Here is a 21,694-nt window from a genome sequence, read left to right as displayed (position 1 = left end):
AATGTAGAATTGGAAACATACAGGAGCATAAATGGCATCATGGGCAATGAGATTGAGCTTGGTAAGGTCTGTTCATTTTGCCAAAGAAAGAAACGGATCGAGTTTCGCTGTCAAGAGTTTGTCATTGATAGCGTAGAACATTGTGGAACAGTGAGGAAGTAAGTTGAATTAAATGCCTTTCCACCGTTTAAAGAAAAAAGCAACATGAATGGTCAAGGTCTTTAGACGGTGCATGCCATTGGCACATTGCTTTCTTTTTCGAAAAAAAGTGGTGTAGGTTTAGATGTTACATTTTCAGGCAGATTCCTCATCAAAAAAAAAAAAAAAAAAAAAAAGGGGAGAGAGAGAGAGCTTTAGGCTTTGGTGCTAAAGTTTTATTTGGAACCACCCCATCAATATTTTGATACATTAGGGAAAAAAAATGTTGGTTGTGTCACTTTAAATGTGTCTAAGTGGAAAAGAGAAACGTGAGAATGTAAAGGACCTTTTTGTTCAATTTTCTCAAACAAAGTCAAAATACTAGCGTACTTACATATAAACTCGAGATCAAAATCTTCCAATTATAACTCCATGGCATGTCTTTATAAATTCGGTGTGATCGATACGCCTGGTGAATCACGTGGCTAGTGATAATGTCACTATTCTAAGTAATTCCGTAGCAAATATTTTCTAAAAAAAATGACAAATTCATCTTTTTGAAAATGAATTCAATCCTTGGCAATTGGTGAATGGCATACTTGTCATTTTAACAGAAATTAGCTGAGTAGTCCAAATAGCTGCTGTGGAAGTATCGCCAATATATATATATAAGAATGCCAAGAACTCTTTAGAGCAAAGCCACATGAATGCTCATTGGAGAAGTACTCAAAGAAACATGTTCAAGGTTTTAGCTTCTTTGCTGCTGTTTCTGGTACTCTGCTGCAGAACAAGCTTGGAAGAATCGGGCAATCATTGTTATCGGGGAACGTGTAATGGGACGAGCGGTGCTGCTTCTTCTTTTCCTTCTCCATCCCGAGAGCCGCCACAGCTTCTCCAACGAGACGGTAAGATGTTCTTGGATTTTGTTAATTCGATAATGTTCTCTTTACATTTTCCTTTTAATAATATTACTTATCATGCATCTGTGAAGGATTGAAACTATACATTGTCAGAATTGTTTTTCCCCTATAATAATTAAGTGGATATTCTGTGTTGGAGAACATATTAACGTTGATTTTATGAAGGATTTGTCTAATCAATGCCCCGATGGGTAATTGTTCAAACCCAAAAAATGTAATAGTCAAGAGGAGCTTGAATTGTTAGTGATTTGGAAAAGTTATATTATTAGATCACATAAGGGTCTATATATATAGAAGAAGATAAGGATTCTATAAAAGAGTGTTTAAATGGTAAATCAATTCAAATAATTGGAAAATATATATATTTGACAAACATCCGTGTTCAATAACAGAGAAAAATTAGTTTGTTTTTGGGGAAGGAAAAAGTCAAAAGCAGGCCCAAAAATTGCGTGTAAAGCCTCGTAGTAGGCTAATCCTCTTTGTGTACTAAACATAACCACCAAATGTTGTATAAACAACTATTAATTGAATCAAGTAAACACATAGCAAGAAGGGTTCATTCCATTTTGGCCCCAAAATTTAAGTAACAACAAGTTTCAGTTAAGTCCTTCAAATTGAAAAAAAATCGCAGTTGGGCTGCAAACAAGAAAATTTGTTCACATTCCATTCAAGAAAATTTGGCTCAAATTTTTCATCAGCGTTAATTTCATTCAGTATCAAATGTCTAGTTGAGCATTTATGCCTGGCATTATAATCTTCATGAAGTCCATGGCTCACGAAGTTAAAAGTAATCTGTCACAAGCTGAGCGCATATTTATATCATTTAATCATGATTTTACCACATGTATTTGACAACGACAAAAATATGAGATACGTACAGCCTAGCTGTTAAAAATTTCTATAATTAGTGCCACCATTGCAGAAATATAGTAGGTGAAATTACTAACTGAAGTACTCTGCAATTTTTCCAACTACTTTTGGAGGGTAAAATAGAAATTCCATTTACTTTTAACGATCTATTAAAATTTTGCTGTAACTTTGGAGTGCCAAAATACGTTAGGCGCAAAAAGAATATACGGGATATAAAATTTGCATACTGTTTCAGTTCATATTCTCCCATACATTGTAAAAAATTCTTTGCCATATTTATTTTCTCAAATTAAGTAAACATAGATTTCAAGAGGATGACTACTTGAATAAAAATTATGTGACATCAGAAGTACTAGTTAGAAAAGTTCAAGGGCATTTTTAGATGCTTAGCTAAATTTTCCCTGAAATTATTGCACTAATGATCTACAGATGAAATTTAATTCATGCCAAACTACTTAATATTTACTCCTCTATGCTGCAAGTTTATTCCAAAGCTAATTCAATGAGTCAGTTTCTCAATACCTAGAGGGAGGACAGCCAGGGATATTATTTCCTTGTATTTTTTCTTCTCCGCATTGTTATTTAAGGTAAACAACCAATAATAACAACATCAATAATAATACAATAATTATATTATTATACGTGTTACAAATGGTTATAACAAGTTGCTTAGGGACTAATTGACAATAATTGAAAAAGGAATTGTTGGTTATTTTACACAAATGTAGACGTTGATTAAAACCCTTTAGAAGTCTAAATTCAATTGCAATTTAGCAAAAAATTAACACTAAAAAATTGCTATTCTTATAGTTTACTACTAAAATTAACCTTTAGTCCAAACACAGGGGAGCAAATAGTAGGCTTCTAAACCTTGTGGGAGTTAAAGATAGGACACATAAACCACAAAAGAATAGTGGTAAATTATCATAAAGAGAGCCTGTTTTCTACCAATAAATAAATAAAGAGAGCCTGTTTGAGATTGCGGTCACTTATCCTAAAACAATTTGTTTACTAATTATTATAGCTTTTGAAAAAGTGCCTAATGAATTCTTAATTTCTATTTTTGGGAACATATTTTCACAATTACCTTTTTCTACTAGGTAATGTATGATTTCGAATGTTTTTATTATACTACTATCTTTAACTACATTTAATTTTAATATAAAATAGTCAGACTTTACTTTTAATCTGTTAAAAAAAATTACAAAATCACTAACTTTGAGCTTGTGAAATTTGACACTGCAAGTAAAATTCTAAAACCATAATTACCAAGCAGCCTCAATGAACTTTGATCATCTGGAATTTTTTTCTTAATAAAAACACTATAATTTCAAATGGGCTCTATTATTACGTCAATTATTGATCTCAATTTGGTAATTGTCGTGAAATGTGTTTCTATGCTTAATCTATACTTCTTTTGCCAGTGGATGCTGTAAATGCTCTGCTTGAACTTGTGACGCCTCGGAACTTTTTGATTTCCATCACAGCAACCGATTGCCCTCCAACAAAGCATAGACCATTCATGAAATGCAATTGCGACAACAGTACGAATATATGTAGGGTGACTGCAATGTATGCTTTTTCTCACTAATTCCCTTTCATGCTTTCATATGTATATTTTTTTTTCCCTCAAACTGCAACTGTACCAGCATAGTACATACTCCTACAGCATAGTACATACTCCTACAATAAGGGATGGAATAGGGCTCAACTGGATCAAATGATAATTAGATGGGGAGAACACCACATTCGAACCAGACAAGCATACTAATGCACCCACTCTACTTGATGACACATTGGGAAGCACAAGCATAAGCTTTCCTCGACACTAAGAGTGGAGAGAGTGTTGGGTAAAAAGCAAAGAATTGGCAAATATTGTGACAAGAGTTGGCTTCAAATCGTGATAGAAATCACTTTCCTTTAGGCTTTATTTGTCCGATATAAAGTGCAATAACCTTGGACAAATATCCTTTAGGATAAGATGAAGTTTTGTTTGTCTTAAACTCTTGCACAAAGCAAGACAAACCCTTTGTGAACTAAGGAGTGCTTTTGAGAGAGTAAGGATAGTAGGAAAGTGATTTTCTGCAGCAAAACCACTCTCTACTTGACCTCTTTATATAGGAAGATTGTTTGGGAAACAAAAGACCTCATTAAACACTTGTATGAATAGATTCAAAGTATTGTGTATGAATAGATTCAAAGTATTGTGTACACATTCATGCACTTTAATTCATGCATCTCATGATCATTAGATCAAAACATGAATCTATCCTTTAATTCAATAATTCCCATATACATGAATACATTCATAAATGAATGTACATTTTAGAATCATTCACAATACTATACATGTACCAAAAATTAATGAATATACATTAATTACATGTATGTACATCATACAAATTTTGAAAAGTTTCCAACAATCCCCCGCCATTTTCAAAATTAGAAAATGGATTTCTAAAAGGTCACCAAGTAATCTGACACTCATATGCATAAATAATGGTGTCTTTCGATTGAACCACTATCTTAGTGAAGGTTCTTTGAAATCAATCCTTCAAGATGGTAGACAAGCTTTGAACCACTTGGACATTGGACCAACCTCATAAACACATCACACACTGAGCAATGCACAACCATAAGTTCTTCAACAATACATTTTACGGCCTTGTATCACTATCCTTTCATGAATGTTTACAAAGTAAAGTCCTTAACTTTGTGGTTTGCCGAAAACCAACAATCATATAGGCGACATCTTAGTGCCCCCGCCATAGATAGCACTTTTAAGATTCGTTAAGAGTCCAATGACTCATCCTTACATTTGCACTGGCGAGAATAACATGCACTATTCAACATTGGGATGTCTAAACTTCACATAGTGCACCAACCACTAGAACGGTGTACTTTCACTCATTGAATTCAAGACTAGACGTCGTATCTAGCGTTGAATTGAGGTTCCACCATTAGTGATCAAGAATTTTGGACTTTAAACCCATCCCCCTTGATGTCTTTGACACCAAATTTCTTGATAATCCTTTTGTCAAAGGATCACTCAAATTTTCATTTGATCTCACAAAGTCAATTGATATGACTCCATTTGTAATCAAATCTTTGACATAACTATGTCTTAAACCGATATGTCTTGATTTACCATTATACACTTGACTATAAGCTTTAGCAAGTGTAGCTGCACTATCACAATGGATTGAGATAGGCGACAAAGGTGTTGGCCACAATGGTATATCACAAAGTAAATTACGTAGCCATTCAGCTTCTTTACAGGCCGAAGCAAGTGCTACAAACTCAGCTGCCATTGTTGAATCGGTGATACAAGTTTGTTTCTTAGAACCCCAAGAAATTGCACCTCCACCAAGCATAAAGATCCAACCACTTGTCGACGAGTGATCATCCTTATTGGTGATCCAACTAGCATCTGAAAATCCTTCTAAAACTGAAGGATAACCGGTATAACATATACCATAGTCCTTAGTGGCCTTTAAATACTTTAAAATTCTGGTTACACCTTGCCAATGTAACCTGCTAGGGTTGGTTGTATATCTGCTCAATATACCAACTGCATATGCAATATCAGGTCTCGTACAAGTCATTGCATACATTAAACACCCTACAACCTTGGCATATTCCATTTGAGATTTTGGATCCCCCTCATTTTTCACAAAATTTATTTTGGGATCCAATGGTGTTGAGGCTGGAATACAATCACTTTGATTGAATTTGTTAAGAATCTTTTCAATATAATGTGTTTGAGACAACATTATATTGTTATCATGTTTGAAGATTCTCATACCAAGAATGACATCTGCCTCACCCATGTCTTTCATGTCAAATTTGCTTGAAAGCAAAGTTTTTGTGACTTCAACTTGTTCCAAGTCAGTCCCAAAAATCAACATGTCATCAACATATAAACAAATTATGACACCTTTGCCATCATCAAACTTGCTATAAATACATTTATCAGATTCATTTATTTTGAACCCACTAGTAAGAATAACTTGGTCAAATTTCTGATACCATTGCTTCGGTGCTTGTTTTAGTCCATATAAAGACTTTACAAGTTTACACACCTTATGCCCTTGGCCAGGCATCACAAATCCTTCGGGTTGCTCCATATATACTTCTTCATCCAAATCACCATTCAAGAATGCTGTTTTAACATCCATTTGGTGAATGACTAGATTTTGGATCGAAGCTATAGCAAGTAGCACTCTAATTGTAGCAATTCTAGCTACCGGTGAATATGTGTCAAAATAGTCCACACCATACTTTTGTGTGAACCCTTTGGCAACCAACCTGGCCTTGAACTTATCAATAGTTCCGTCGATCTTCATTTTCTTCTTGAAGATCCACTTACAACCAATTGGTTTTGAACCAGGTGGTAAGTCTACTAATTTTCAGGTTTTATTACCCATGATTGAGTCCATCTCATCATTAATAGCTTCCTTCCAAAAGGGAGCATCTTGTGAGTTCATTGCTTCTTCATAGGTCTTGGGATCAGCCTCAATATTGAAGCAATATGAGCTCTGGTTGCTCACTGTATCTCTAGTTCCTTCAACTAGATACATATAAAAGTCCGAACCGAAGTCTTTTGACTTTCTAGCTCTTTTGCTCCTTCTCAATTCAATGGTTTCATTTTCACCATCTTTTGTCAATTCACTTGATTTTGGAATAACATCTTTTATAGAGGTGAACCTATTCTCTTCAAAAATAGCATCTCTAGACTCAATTATGGTATTAACCGAAATTGAATCATTAGGTTCAATTACCATGAACCTATATGCTTTGCTATTTTGTGCATATCCTAAGAATATACACTCCACACCTCTTTCTCCCAATTTCCTTTTTTGAGGTTCTGGGAGTTTTACAACAGCTCTACAACCCCAAACTTTCAAATAGTTTAGGTTGGGCTTCCTTTTATTCCAAAATTCATAAGGGGTTATAGAACTCCTTTTATTAGGAACTCTATTTAGGATATGACAAGCCGTTAACAAGGCTTCACCCCAAAATCCTTGACTTAAACCAGATTTTGACAAAAGTGCATTAACCATTTCTGTCAATACACGATTTTTCCTTTCGGCTACACCATTTTGTTGTGGTGTGTAAGGAGCAGTCATCTCATGTTTTATCCCAACAGACTCAAAATAGGTAATATCATAATATTCCCCACCTCTATCTGTTCTTAGACATTTGATAAAGGATTCACAATGAAGTTCAACTTCTGATTTGTATGCCTTAAATTTTTGCAAAGCTTCACCTTTTGAGTGTAACAAGAAAACATGACAGTATCTACTATAATCATCAATAAAAGTCACAAAGTACTTTTTACCACCCAAAGTAGGAGTACCATGCAAATCACATACATCACTATGAATAAGATCCAAGATTTTAGATGATCTTTCAACTTTAGGAAACGAATTTCTTGTGATTTTCGTTAGCATGCATGTATTGCATTTTCCTTCAATCTTATCACAATATGGCAGCAAATCAAGTCTCATCATTTCATGCAATCTTTTGTAATTAACATGACCAACCCTATTATGCCACAATTCAAAAGAAGACTCAACCAAATACGCAGAAATAATATCACTCTTATTATTTCTAATAGCAAGTACATTCAACTTAAACATCCCATTGCAAAGATAACTCTTGCCTACAAACATACCACCTTTAGACAAAATAAATTTGTCAGACTCAAACACAAGTTTAAAACCAAATTTATTTAACAACCCATCCGACACCAAGTTCTTCCTAACTTCCGGTACATAAAACACATTTGTCAAGGTTATAACATTTCCGGAAGTAAATTTTAATTCTACTTCTCCAATGCCTTGAACCGGAATTGTAGCAGAATTTTCCATGTAAACAACGGTGCTTTCATCCACCGGTTTCATGGACTTGAAGAACGTTCTATTGTTGCACACGTGTCGCGTAGCTCCAGAATCAACCCACCAAGCAAAATCATCTTCAATCATATTGATTTCAGATATCATTGCTACAAGATTTTTGCTTGTATTTTGGGAAGACTCTTGCTTCTTCTTCTTGTTTTGAAGAATCTTGCACTCGGACTTGTAGTGTCCCTCTTTCTTGCAATAGAAGCATTGTCCCTTCTTTCTTTTCTTGGATTGATTCTTGGGTTGTTGGCCCTTCTTGCTTCCTTGAGACTTTTCAGTTTGCCTCTCTTCAATCACATGCACTTTTGAAGTAGAATCTTTGTTCTCTTCAAGGATTTGACTATCCTTCTTTTCTTGCATGCGAATTTCCTCTTCTACTCGAAGAGATTTAGCAAGAATCTCAAGAGAGATATCCTCTTTCTTATGTTTGAGGTCTCTTTTGAAATCTTTCCAAGAAGGTGGTAGCTTATCTATTATAGAGCAAACAATAATGGCTTCATCCATGTGTAGATTGTGTTGTGTGAAGTGATTAAGAAACCTTTCAATCTCACTAAATTGCTCCATAACAGACTTATTATCTACCATTTTATAATTATTAAAAGACGAGACAAGAAATTTCTTACTTGTAGCATCTTCTTGCATGTACTTGGACTCCAATCGATCCCAAAGTTCCTTGGCGGTAGCAATTGAATGGTAGACATCGAACAGGTTGTCACTCATGGTATTGAGGATGTGACCACGGCATATTTCATCGTCGTTCTCCCATTTCTGACGGTTTCGGATGTCTTCAAGAGTTTCTTCATCGGGATTGATCAATGGTTTAGGTGTGGTCAAAATATAGACCACTTTGAGTGCAGTGAGAAGGAAACGAACACGTTTTTGCCAACGAATGAAATTCCCTCCATCAAACCTCTCGAGCTTGACAATATTGGATGCCAAATCTTTCAAGGTACCAGCCATTGTAGAGTACAGATAAAGCCTAAAGATTGTTGGGTAAAAAGCAAAGAATTGGCAAATATTGTGACAAGAGTTGGCTTCAAATCGTGATAGAAATCACTTTCCTTTAGGCTTTATTTGTCCGATATAAAATGCAATAACCTTGGACAAATATCCTTTAGGATAAGATGAAGTTTTGTTTGTCTTAAACTCTTGCACAAAGCAAGACAAACCCTTTGTGAACTAAGGAGTGCTTTTGAGAGAGTAAGGATAGTAGGAAAGTGATTTTCTGCAGCAAAACCACTCTCTACTTGACCTCTTTATATAGGAAGATTGTTTGGGAAACAAAAGACCTCATTAAACACTTGTATGAATAGATTCAAAGTATTGTGTATGAATAGATTCAAAGTATTGTGTACACATTCATGCACTTTAATTCATGCATCTCATGATCATTAGATCAAAACATGAATCTATCCTTTAATTCAATAATTCCCATATACATGAATACATTCATAAATGAATGTACATTTTAGAATCATTCACAATACTATACATGTACCAAAAATTAATGAATATACATTAATTACATGTATGTACATCATACAAATTTTGAAAAGTTTCCAACAGAGAGATCTAAGAGCCTCTTCTTGGCCGTTAGCCCAATGGTTTTTTTCACTCCTCAATGGCTAATTCATAGTTTTCCTTTGTCCTTCTCACATTCTTCCATGAGGCAGAGTATTCTCTCTATTGCTAATACATGTATTGCCTTGTACCATAAGTAGAAACTTAGATATTTCTTGAATATACCAAAAAGTTTAATTGCGAGAAGAAGAATACATATAAAATGAAAAGAATATAGGATATTTATCTTGGTCTGTTGGAATCAATGTCTATGACTGCATGAAAGAATATGGGTGAATTTAGTCTGTTTTCCCCTTTTCCATTCTAAAATTACCTCATCATATTCGTACTACTCTAGCTAATTGAAGTAGAATAATCCACGACATATACAAAGGCATTGAACAGTTTTATAGTACAATTAACACATGCAGCAAAGGAATCTTCAATCTTCTATAACCATAATGCTTAGAATAAAATAAGAGCATAAATTGAATACACAAAAGCTTATCTATTGGGTAAACCCTTCAGCATTTGGTCTTTTTGATCCTTCAAATTCTAATAAATGATGAATTGCAGTAATCTCAGTGGACATGCTTTAAGCGGTCAACTTCCTGCGGAAATTGGAAACCTTGATTATCTGGAAGAACTGTAAGCAAGTGAAAATTACTTCTTTCAGCATTATTTGTATGTTAATTATTATATACATTCCATTCAGTTACGAGCCCCCTAATACTTGGTACATGATAACTGCTATAGCTGTAATGAATTGTTGTAATTTTCCATGAACCCACATTATGTAGTAGGCATGTACTTGCATTTGTGTGGAGAGTAACTATTTAGCAAATGGTGAAGCATGTCTAGACCTTTTCGTTAATACTAAATAATGTGAACTTCTTGTAAGATAGTGAATTGTAGAGGTACTCGTCTGTCTAAATATTTGGCAATTTTAATTGTCACTTGCTTGATATATCATGTTTTTGGTCGGTGCAAAGTTTTTCTTCTTTATTTTCTTGAGAGACTTTATGTAAGAATGTTCAAATGACTCCAAAATTTTTTACACTCAATTTAATTTGCGCCCCTCAACTATTATTAATTTGTGATTTGCACCTTCAACTATCATAGTACCACCAATTTGTGGTACATTATTCAAATCAGTTTGAAAAATTTAAATTTTCTCTTACTTTTTAATAAAAAGACTTTGGTACCTCTAATATGCATTCGTTCATTCAATTTCTGTATTTATTGAGAAGCCATTAAACTTTTATTCAAAAATTGCTAATAAATTTCATTGGTTTCCAAACAATTTGAGTAATGTGCTATATATCAAATTATCAATAGTGTAAAGTACTTAAATGCTAAAATTGATAGTTTAGGATGTGAATTGCTAATCTGTGCTAGTTCAGGAGTGAAAATTGTATATAACCCTTTAAAAAAAAAAATTGAACATTGCTCAACACAGACATTAGTCACATTGATGCTGAGGTAAATATTTGTTTTTAGTTTTAGAGATGATCCAATGTTTGTCTTATTTTGAATTTTCAGACGCCTTGTCGGGAACTATATCAGCGGACCAATTCCTGAATCTTTTCAAAATTTATCGCGCATATCTGTTATGTAAGTTACAAATATTGTTTAAGATTTGGGGATGCACAATAGCACACATGTTTTAGTTTTAGAGATGACAAGCATGCCTTATTTTGATTTTTCAGAAACCTTTCTGATAACCATCTTACCGGATCAATTCCTAAGTCCTTCCGAAATTTGTCGCAGATGACTGAAATGTAAGTACCTCAATGATAAAGTTACTGCATTCAATCAAGGTTTTTTTTTTTTTTTGGGTTTAACTTCTCAGGCTATTTATCGGGATGCTTACAAGAAATGTACATCTTGTTATGTTCTGAATCAGTAATCTCAAACGTAACAACTTGGAAGGACCCATACCATATTTTCTTTCGGAGATGAAGTCCTTGAAAATCCTGTGAGTTAGCATTGCAGTAACACATTTAAAGAGCTTCTTAGAATTTTACATTGTTTTCATAAAACGAAACAAATTCTTGGAATCAGGATGAAGAAAAACAGATTTATATGCCTAAATGTATACAGAATTATGTCTGTGTATGTGTGTACACACACAGACACATACATATACAGGTAGGTATGTTTGTATGCAAGTGTGTATGTATGTATTTATGTATATATGCACGTACTTATGTATAGATATAAATCTGTGTGCTAATTTGTTTAGTTAGTCAACTTGGTAGTGCAGAAGGATAAGTGAGAATTGGTTTGATGGGTCAATTCCGCGTGAGTTTGGTACCTTTCCAGCCCTTAAATACTTGTGAGTATCCCGTTTTTACTCAATAACTAAGTTATTTTTTTTTAATGTTGTATTCATTTTTTCTTTGGTAAATGTACCACAATATTGATCTTGCATAATAGTTCCCATGTAATTTCTCTTGTTGTTTTCTAGGTATCTGGATGGTAACTTTTTATCTATGGGGATCCCTGATGAATTAGGAAATATATCAAGCCTTTTAGAACTGTATGACCTTGAGCTCTATTTTTCTATATTTATTATTTGGGATTGAATTATTGATGTGATTGGGTTTCCTAAAGTCTTTTTCTACTTTAAATTATTATAGGTCTTTGAATGAAAATGAACTTTCGGGTCAGCTTCCACAACAATTTGGAAACCTCACAAAACTCGAAGAGCTGTAAGATTAATATATGCTGTTTCACCGCATAATGTCCCATATTACATTATTTCAGCATATCCTCGACAAGTAACTAAACTAAAAATTGACATTGTAAAATCAGATTTTTTATTGTTGATTTTTTAACTTGTCAAAAAGTGTACGATTCAAACCCTAAATCTGACAGCGATAAAGACTCTAAAAACCCTCCCTTGATTACTAGATCAACCCTACTGTTGAGAGGATTAAGAAAAAAACGCGTCAAAGAGCATGTAGTGACGAGAGAATTCTTGCAAAAACACGCATTCCTGTACCTCTTGCTGTTACTCATTATTAGAAGAATTGTGCTAATTTTACTTCAGTGCTTGCCAAAAAATTTTACTTCTTATCAGTCCAAATTGGAGATACCATGGACAGGATTTCTTGGCCCTCAAAGTTTGGACAATGAGAATTTTGAGGTTCATTTTCGCCAAAATGGAAAAATATTAGGACCATATTTGTCTTTTATCTAAACTTTGGGGACTTCTCTATTAAAATGCCCGAACATTGAGGATCAAAGTTGCAATCCTTCCTTTATTTTAAAATGCAACTTTAAAGACTACATGTCCAACAATTTGGGAACCAAGGTTGTAGCACATCCTTGTGTTTATTTGACAGTCTATTAAATGTCCGATCTTAATTTCGAAAACTTTCCTTTTTCAGGTACCTAAGCAACAATTTGTTGAGTGGTAAATTGCCTCCAAGCTTGGACGCACTGGAAAACTTAGAAGCCTTGTAAGTTGATTCTTATGTGATATGCATGTCGATAGACCTAACCTGTAGATTCTAACATAAATCCAGTAACTTTTGTAGAAAGTATGCAGGTTTTACATGCAAGTAAAATTAGATGGATGAGGGGCTTCACAAGTTGATTTTTGTTCAATTTAATCCAGTTCATGTAATCTTTAATAAATTTAGTGTAAATTCATACAATTTTGGTGTAATTGCCAACCAAGTTATATGAATAACCAATTCCAGTTTACACCCAAATTATATGAATTTACACTAAAAATTGCAAGAATAATTATAAAACCGATTTAAACAGGACAGAACTCAAATCCCGAGAGCCCTCATCCATGTATATTAGACATTGTTTAGATTTTGGTTTAGGTCATGTACTTCCTCCGTGACCTCCGTCCCATTGAAAGTGTCATACTTTCTATTTTGGGATGTCCCAAAACATTGTCATATTAGAAAAGTCAAAACACCTTTTAGTCTCTCTTTTCAATATAATCCTTTTTTTTAATCATATCCATGTTACCATTCAAATTTAAATTTTAATTTTGTGGGAATAAAATTGAAAAAAAAAAGTACAAATATCACAATCAAATCACTATTTTTAAAAAGTCGAATTCTCCAAATATGACTAAATAAATGGAACGAAAGGAGTACTAATATTCGATAACGATTCACTTAAGAACCGTTTTATATAGTGGAACAGGAAGGCTACAGCTAAAAATGCCAGTATTGAAATCCATGCAGCTACAAATGTATCTATTTATTCATGCATTTGTACTTGATTCTCTCACATAAGACTAAAGTAGAATATCGTAAATATTTAATAGGAAGTAGAATACCATTTTACCACGAAGTTTTTTTTGGCTTTTTTTTTAGCACTGTTCAAGGAAATAGCTTCAGTGGAAGGATTCCGGACTTCATCTCAAAGTGGCGAAACCACCAATACTTGTAAGCCTATAACTTGGTTCGCGTGCAACAACTCAAAGGGATAAAATGCAGTTTTAATCCTCAAAGTTTAGAGATTAGACCAAATTGGTCTTTAATGTTTCAATCAAAACAAATGTAGTCCTTAAAATATTCAATTTGACTAAATTAATCTCTAATGTTTTACTTGAAAGAAATGTAGTTCCTGTAGTACATTAACGGGTCAAATTGATATTGTTTAATGAAATCTACAAAAATTTATTAATATGATATAAAATCACATAAGTAATTATATTGCTAGGATCTATGGTAAATTCAGTTAAAGAATGCAAGATCGGTGGTTTACCTGGCAGATGAAATGGAATAGAAAAATTACAATAAAATCGCAAAAATTTAAAATTCTAGAATATATAACAATAATTGTAAGGAATCCACTTTTAGTGAAATGAATATAAGTGATAGATATGTCAATACATAATTCGTACACAAAAGTAAGTGCATGTACAACTTTACTGCTAAACCTATTTTTACTAAAATAAAGCACACAAAATAAACAGATTGAGCACATGAACAATAGACACTTTATTCGGGGTTTAAATTGAATTTTGTATTATACATTGCACTTAGTTTTTGGAGCTTTCCAAGTCGCAAAATGTCTATAAAAATTACAGAAAATTCTATTAAGACACAAAATTAGATTAGGAATTATATTTTGTATATGTGCTCTTGTATATTTTTATTTTTGTATTTTCTTTATACATAACTTATAGAATTGGCATATTTACCTATTGTATCTTTATCATGTCAAAAGTGATTAACTTACATTTACATTTTATGGAGCTAATAAATTTTTGTGATTTTTCAATATTTTTTCTAAAAATTTTATAGCATTTCATGTATTTTTTTTATCAATAATATATTTTCTTAGGGTTCTAAGAAAATGTTAGGGACCAATTTTATAAATTAGTGTACCATAAGGACTAAATTTGTTTAGATTGATATATTGAAAACCAATTTGGTTTGAAATTGAATGCTTTGGAAACTACATTTGTTTTGGCTTGATATTGTGAAGACTAATTTGGTTCAAATGCTAAACTTTGAGGACTAAAAGTACACTTTTTCCCACAATTGAAATCTTCAACTTTTTTTTATTGTCACAGGGATCTACGCGGAAATAATTTTGAAGGGCCTATACCAAATGCAATCTCAAACTTGACAGAATTGCTTTACCTGTAAATGTTTACCGTACTCAACGTTTTCATTCATTTTTTAGTATTTAATCTAAAGGAAACACTAACATATGTTTGCTCCAACCTTATGGTTTTATATCATTTCATGGGTTTTTGTTCAGTTTCATAAATAACTTAGTTGGAGCAGATAAGCAACATTCGTTTCCTGAAATTGGAACTATGGTTTCGATGCGGCACTTGTAAGCTCTCTTCCTTGCGTTTTTCAACGACTTATGATTTCTCTTTTTAAGCTCTTTTGTGAAAATTCAATTCTTTTACAGGTCTTTGAGGAACTGCTCACTCGCTGGTCCAATTCCTGACTACATATGGCAGTTCAAATCCATGAAGTACCTGTAAGAGACTTTAAGATTGCAAACCTCAAACAATGAAATTTCATTTGGTCCTCTACTAAAGTAGAGGTTTAAACGAGCTGTCTCGATCACTAACAATACCCTGTTTGAGATCCAGACAAATGTGATGAGGTCAAACTCAAACTCGAGCTTGTTTAAAAATGATAATTAAGTGTTTTGTGGGCTAACTTTTTAGCTAAGTTTTTGTTGTTTAAGTCAAATTAAGTCTACGTGTTTTGATTAAGTAGACAAATATATTCACCTAGCACTCATTAATAGAATAGGTAAAACATGCGCATTAGCGGAAAAAAAAAAAGAGACATTTCAATAATCCTACATGAATATATAACAAAATTAATGTATATTTATAAATTCTCGAGCATTCTTGAGTTTGCCTGGTTAATTTTACGAGCCCTCAAGCTCAAATCAAGTTTGAACAAATTCTTGACAAAACTGCTCACGAGCATTAAAGCACCCAAAGTTTCAATTAAGCCCGTCAAATGGACAAGTGTTGATTTGTACCAAGCAATGCAAAAATTGTTTGCAAAACGTGACAGACACTTCAGAGATAGCAAGACATTGGTAGTGGGTTAAAGAGTTAATCAACCACCTTTTTTTTTTAAGTCTAGTAAGAAAGCTCGCCAGAGTAATGTAGGATTAAATTTCTAGATGCATTGAGAGTGAGTCATTGCTCTCTTAATTGCAGTAGTAACAACCACAGGTCCGACTAGAATTACTCTGCTTCCATATTTTGATTAGTTCGTGTTTTAATTTTATAGGGACTTGAGTTTCAACAGTTTGGTTGGAGGAATTCCACCTGTGATGAATGTTTCCTTACAAGCCATGTAAGCATTTCTTTTTCCTTTTTATTTATATTTATTAATTTACATTTTTTAAGTTTTTTTTTTTTTTTTGAAGAATCACCATTTTTAACGCTTTCACTCCCTCGTTCCCTCCTTAATTACAGTTTCCTATCCGCATATCTTTCTTGCAAATACATAATACTTATTATTGTTAATGTGTTCAACCTAAATGCTTCTTTTATTGTGACCTAAATTATTCTGTTTCGTAGCATGAATAATTTATTCGATCAACTAATCTCTAATATGCAATTGTCAATGCATGGGTTACCATTATAATTATTTAGTTCGCATTTAGGTGGTTATGGTATTAATTGCTACTAATTGTAGGTTTCTCATTATGGTTTTTTTTTTTTTTACAGGTTTCTTAGTAGAAATAATCTCAATGGGTCGATTCCTGTATGGGTCACAGAATTGAAGGAATCATATGTGTATGTATTCTTTCCCTGAAGTCAAATTCTTCTCTTTTCTAAACACGAAAGGGTCCAAATTATTTTACACAGAGTACTAAAAAAGAAAAAAGAAAGAAGTTTGTAAGTTATTGTCATACTTGTCTATTAATTTTCACCTAATAGTCACGTTAAATATACATACTATCATTCTCACACGATAGCAAAATATTTTTTTAGTCGACCAACGAAGTCATGGAGACCTTAGGCTCTGGTCGATCACCAGATACATGGAATAATATTTTTATTTGTTACTCATCTTTAAGCTATTAAGTGTAAAGTTCTCTTCACTGTCAAATTCAAGACTCGAATTCTGTACCTAATAATTGACGATAGAAAGGGTGTGAGGTGGAATGGGAGGGTTAAAAAAATTAAAAAAAAACCTATTAGATGTAGAGGAATATATTTAATTTTCTTCATGGAGCTAAAAAATTAATTGCAACATTAAACCTAAAGCACCAAGTATCTTGAAAAGATCCCTCATATTTATTGGTTGTGTAATTTAGTATCTCTATTATCTTTTGCTAGTCTTATTTGCACGCAAGAAAGTGACAAAAAAAAATTTTTTTTTCTCGTGTGTTTATTAAAGTTTCACACCTTTGTAGGATCACAAATAGTACAGCAATTGTTTAACGTGTTCTTACAGTGATCATCCAACTTTTGCAGGGATATTTCTGAAAATTCTTTTACAAACGTGAGCATCCCCAAGGGTGCCATTTCTCCAAAAAAGTGAGAGAAACTAATTAATATGAATTTTCTTTTCCACTTATCAACACTTCCATGTGATGCAATGAGGAGTACTATTTGCATAGAATGGCTTACATGTTTATGTAAGGTTCTTTGCTTATTTATTTAATTGGTTTTCTTTTTTATCTTTCCGATTTTCAGGAACTTTTTTGCTTGCTGTTCTGAGATAAACAATGAGTAAATTTTTTGCCTCCTCATTTCATTTCTTTTTGGCTAAATAAGGTAAGGCCGACGATGCTAAACTTTCATGTCTCTTCCTATACAGGGATATGAAATGGCTAGATGCTAATTACTCATGTGCCAGTAACTCACTCAAATGTAAGTTTATGTAACTTTCGGTTAATTTTTGATGGTATAATCTAAAATACAAGCAGAAATATGCCATTGCAAATTTAACACTTACAGTAATGACTCTTGCAAGAAGCTAAGTACGTAGTGCAACTAATGGAAACTCTAAATTTGAAAAGACAATGCATTGCTTTTTTTAATACTGACATTGTAGACGATTTCTTAAACTTTGTCCCATACATAAGCGCTCGTTCATGATTTTTGTTTGTTGATATAAACATTTCATGAGATAAATTTACAAGTGTTTGACCTTAAATGGTCTAACATCTAAAATGAATTTTTTTTTTTTTAAAGTAAGGAGGGATAGGATTTATAAGGCAAGGAGGGGGAAGGGGGATTTGATCATAAACAAGCTGAAACAACAATGTCTCCTATGGTTAACATCAATACTTGAGCTTGCCAAGTTCACATAAAATTTCTTGTTCTTTCGAAGAAAATTGATTAAAATGTCAGAGTTAATTATCATATATATATACTACAGATGAACATTTGTACATCAACTGTGGTGGAGATGCAACAACAATAAATGGAAGAAACTATGAAGCTGATCTTGAACCAAATGGGGGATCAACTTTCTACCTAAGTCGTAATCAAGCTTGGGGTTTCAGTAGTATGGGAGTCTTCGAAGATGCAAAAGACCAGCAGTACATACTCAAGAAAACATGCAATACTTCTGTAGTCGAGGATACAACTCTATACATGAATGCGCGTGTTTCTCCAATGTCCTTGAAATACTATGCATTTTGTTTAAAAAACAATCCTTACAAGGTGAGGCTTGACTTTGCTGAAATAGGCTGGAATACAACTAGAGATCCTAGTCTGAAGAGAAATAGAGTTTTTGATATAGAAATCCAGGTATATAGTGTATTCATACTTTAGAAGAGGTATAAATCTACGAACGGAGATTTTAGTAACAAACATTAATTGCACTGCAGGGCGAGAAAAAAGCAACAGATTTCAATATTGAAATAGCTGCAGGGGGTGTGGATCGGAACGTGACCTTGGAATATAACAACATTCTTGTTCATGACAATCGGTTGGTGATTCATTTGTATTGGTCTGGAAAAGGTTCAACATGGGTGCGAACAGTTTACTACGGTCCCCTAATATCAGCTATTTCTGTATCTCCTGGTACATGTTAATTCCTTCTTCTGTTTTACATTTAACTATTTCTGTTTCAAAGGATGTGCAATTTCTTACTTTTCTGAATTCTGATTGATCTTTTGGTGCTATTTACTGGAATAGTTCTTAAAAAGCATCAGAAACTTTCTTCTGCGACTATTGTTGGAATTGTGGGATCTTCGGTACTTGCTGTTTTATTGATCTTAGCTCTCTTCTGGAAGTTGGGCTGGCTTGGTGGAAAGACTACTAAAAATGGAGGTAGGTAAAAGTGTCGTTTTGCCACAGAGCTGAAATTTAATAGAATAGACTGTAATTTGTGGGGATATCTTTTGGGCTGAAAATCAATATTCTTTTTTTTTATGATCGAGCAAGATCAAAAAAGTATCGAGCTATTCCCTGGAGGGGTTTTCAACTTCCAACAAATAAAAGCAGCTACTAAGAATTTTGATCCTAAGAACAAGATAGGTGAAGGAGGATTTGGAGAGGTCTACAAGGTATGATACATTAATCAAAATCATCAAAACAGTCAGCTTCCCATTCCACTTTATCATTGATATTTCACTCTTTTTTTGTGGTCTGTTTATTCAGGGTGTGCTAGAAAGTGGGACTAGAGTAGCTGTAAAAAGGCTTTCAAAAAAAGCCAAACAAGGAGCTGAGGAATTTATAAATGAAATTGGTACTAATTTTGCTTTGCAACACCCGAATCTGGTGAGGGTATTGGGATCTTGTGCTGAACAAAGTCAACTTCTAATTGTCTATGAGTACATGGAAAATAATTCTCTTGAACAGGCATTGTTTGGTAAATAAGACAGTTTGTTTCTATACCAGCACCTTTAGATCCAAGACAAATTGCAGCGAATGAAGTCTCCTAACTTATTGGTTGGAATCTGCAGGTTCAGCAGAAGTCAAATCCAGACTAAACTGGCTGATAAGAGTTAAAATTTGCCATGATGTTGCAAAGGGGTTGGCTTATATTCATGAAGAATCAAGACTTAAAATTGTTCATAGAGACATAAAACCAACTAACATACTTCTTGACAAGGATTTTACTGCCAAGATATCAGACTTTGGATTTGCCAAACACAGTGAAGACGAGAATCCTCACATTACCACACGGATAGCAGGATCAAGGTAATCCAATAATTTCTCCAGTAAAATCTGAGATAAGAAATTATTTCTCCATTTTTTTAAATTCTTGTTATGATCTTCTCTGAACATGGAAGACACCTGCAGGGGATACATGTCACCTGAGTATTTGCAAGGCTTCTTGACTCCTAAAGCAGATGTCTACAGCTTTGGTCTTGTCACACTAGAAATTGTTAGCGGGAAGCAAATTTCAACTTTTAGGGCAAAGGATCAGAATATTTACCTTTTGGATATAGTAAGGCAGCTCAAAATACAAATTATCTTGGACAGATGCAGATAAATTGATTTTTCTCCACATATATTGATACAAATTGCTGGGACTTATCTACACTTTTCAGGCTTATGATTACCAGCAGCAGGGCAATCTTATAGCTCTTGTCGATCCAAGCCTAGGATCTGATTATACCCACAAGGAAGCGCTCAATTTGTTGGATTTAGCCATGAAGTGCGTGAACCCAAGTCCCAAGCTTAGGCCTCCAATGTCTGAAGTTGTGAAAATTCTTGAAGGAATTGTAAAAGATGTACAAGCAAAATGGAAATCTAAGACTTCCTCTATTGGAAAACCTTCTTCAGGTGATGATTCGCAAGTGCCCAGTCTCTTCTCTCGTTCTACTCAATCAGCTGGGAGTACATCCCAGGAAGGTGCTTCGGATACAATCATTTGTCCTTCAACCAGCAAAGAAATTGATGACTCCAGCGACTTGGACGATTAGCATGCCAAGGCTGCAAATTAACCACGAATTGCTACTACGGTAGTCTTTCCTTGAGCTTTGATAATTCTAATTTTTGTGAATGACAGCATTCATCATGCATTATTGCATTGACGTGTTTCTGCAGTTAGCAGATTATAGAATTCAAGCTACTACACAAGCCTTCACAAAAGATATTGGCTCATTTAATTAATGTATGGTATATCAGTACAGTCAATATTTATGTAGATTTATTTTTATTGGGACTAATTTTCAGTTTTGCAAATAGTTATGGTAAATGAAGAACATTGCTACTAGAAACTAGATCCTTTTGCATAGGACTTCACTCAAAGCTACTCAGAAAGTTACACAAATTTGAGCATTCAAAACAATTCATCTTGATGGGAAAAAATGTTCAGCTGCATTTTCTAATACTCAAAACGTACGATTATTAAACGTCTTTATTTTTCCTTTTCCTTCCATCTTTAAGAATAATAAACATAGGCCAGATTTACTTTTATTCATCTTGGAGAAACAGGATATGTGGCTTCATGTTGAGTTGACATACGTGGCTAACTAAAAGAATTTGAAGCTGGATTGTTTTTGCCAGTTGAAGGGGATTTCTGCATAGGAATGATACACCACCTAAAATCTTACGGATTCGAATTACATATAATTTCTGAACATCATACTGAAAAGTAATTAAAGTTGACAGCATCGGAATCCCAGGAAGATGTTGACAGGGCATCACTTTCTCTAGTATGAATAATCAGATGATTTGACAGTTATTGAGCTTACTAAAGCTGAATTGGGATTCCTTTCTTTTGCATTAGCTGTAATGGAAAATGACTCAGGTTCTAATCACTCATCATACTTGTCGCTCAACCTTATCCTATCCTTAGTGGTAAGCCTTTTCTTACATGCCATCCGGAGAATACATGCTTGGGTATATGATACTTTCCTTGT

The 21,694-nt window shown here is 33.7% G+C and overlaps 1 protein-coding gene across 2 annotated transcripts; it reads left to right on the top strand.

Moving 5' to 3' along the window:
• Positions 1 to 726: 726 nt before the first annotated feature.
• On the top strand, positions 727 to 20,998 carry LOC113726230 (probable LRR receptor-like serine/threonine-protein kinase At1g53430). 2 transcript variants are annotated; one of them, XM_027249831.2, is made up of 27 exons: positions 727 to 1,043; positions 3,353 to 3,500; positions 9,971 to 10,042; positions 10,937 to 11,008; positions 11,104 to 11,175; positions 11,301 to 11,372; positions 11,661 to 11,732; positions 11,865 to 11,936; positions 12,037 to 12,108; positions 12,790 to 12,861; positions 13,741 to 13,812; positions 14,949 to 15,020; positions 15,140 to 15,217; positions 15,299 to 15,370; positions 16,147 to 16,212; positions 16,590 to 16,658; positions 17,343 to 17,405; positions 17,565 to 17,600; positions 17,689 to 17,741; positions 18,253 to 18,626; positions 18,707 to 18,902; positions 19,017 to 19,151; positions 19,266 to 19,387; positions 19,482 to 19,692; positions 19,787 to 20,024; positions 20,127 to 20,274; positions 20,378 to 20,998. In XM_027249831.2, exons 1-27 carry the CDS (start codon positions 842 to 844, stop codon positions 20,750 to 20,752), a joined length of 3,306 nt encoding a protein of 1,101 aa, XP_027105632.1. In that variant the 5' UTR covers positions 727 to 841; the 3' UTR covers positions 20,753 to 20,998. The 2 variants fall into 2 exon arrangements, with proteins under 2 accessions (XP_027105632.1, XP_071930607.1); XM_072074506.1 differs by having other exon boundaries at positions 902 to 1,043; positions 3,353 to 3,484.
• The last annotated feature ends 696 nt before the right edge of the window (positions 20,999 to 21,694 follow it).

This window comes from Coffea arabica, chromosome 2c (assembly GCF_036785885.1).
Source record: "Coffea arabica cultivar ET-39 chromosome 2c, Coffea Arabica ET-39 HiFi, whole genome shotgun sequence".
Classification (NCBI taxonomy): domain Eukaryota; kingdom Viridiplantae; phylum Streptophyta; class Magnoliopsida; order Gentianales; family Rubiaceae; genus Coffea; species Coffea arabica.
The sequence above is the reverse complement of the archived record's forward strand: the minus strand, read 5'-3'. Positions and strand labels throughout refer to the sequence as shown.

What these genes read in the sequence shown, in the direction of transcription:
- LOC113726230 (XM_027249831.2), top strand. Translation starts at nt 842, where the DNA reads ATGAATGCTCATTGGAGAAGTACTCAAAGAAACATGTTCAAGGTTTTA. An exon ending in ACAGCTTCTCCAACGAGACG is followed by an intron (nt 1,044 to 3,352) that starts GTAAGATGTTCT and finishes TTCTTTTGCCAG; the next exon opens with TGGATGCTGTAAATGCTCTG. An exon ending in CTGGAAAACTTAGAAGCCTT is followed by an intron (nt 12,862 to 13,740) that starts GTAAGTTGATTC and finishes CTTTTTTTTTAG; the next exon opens with CACTGTTCAAGGAAATAGCT.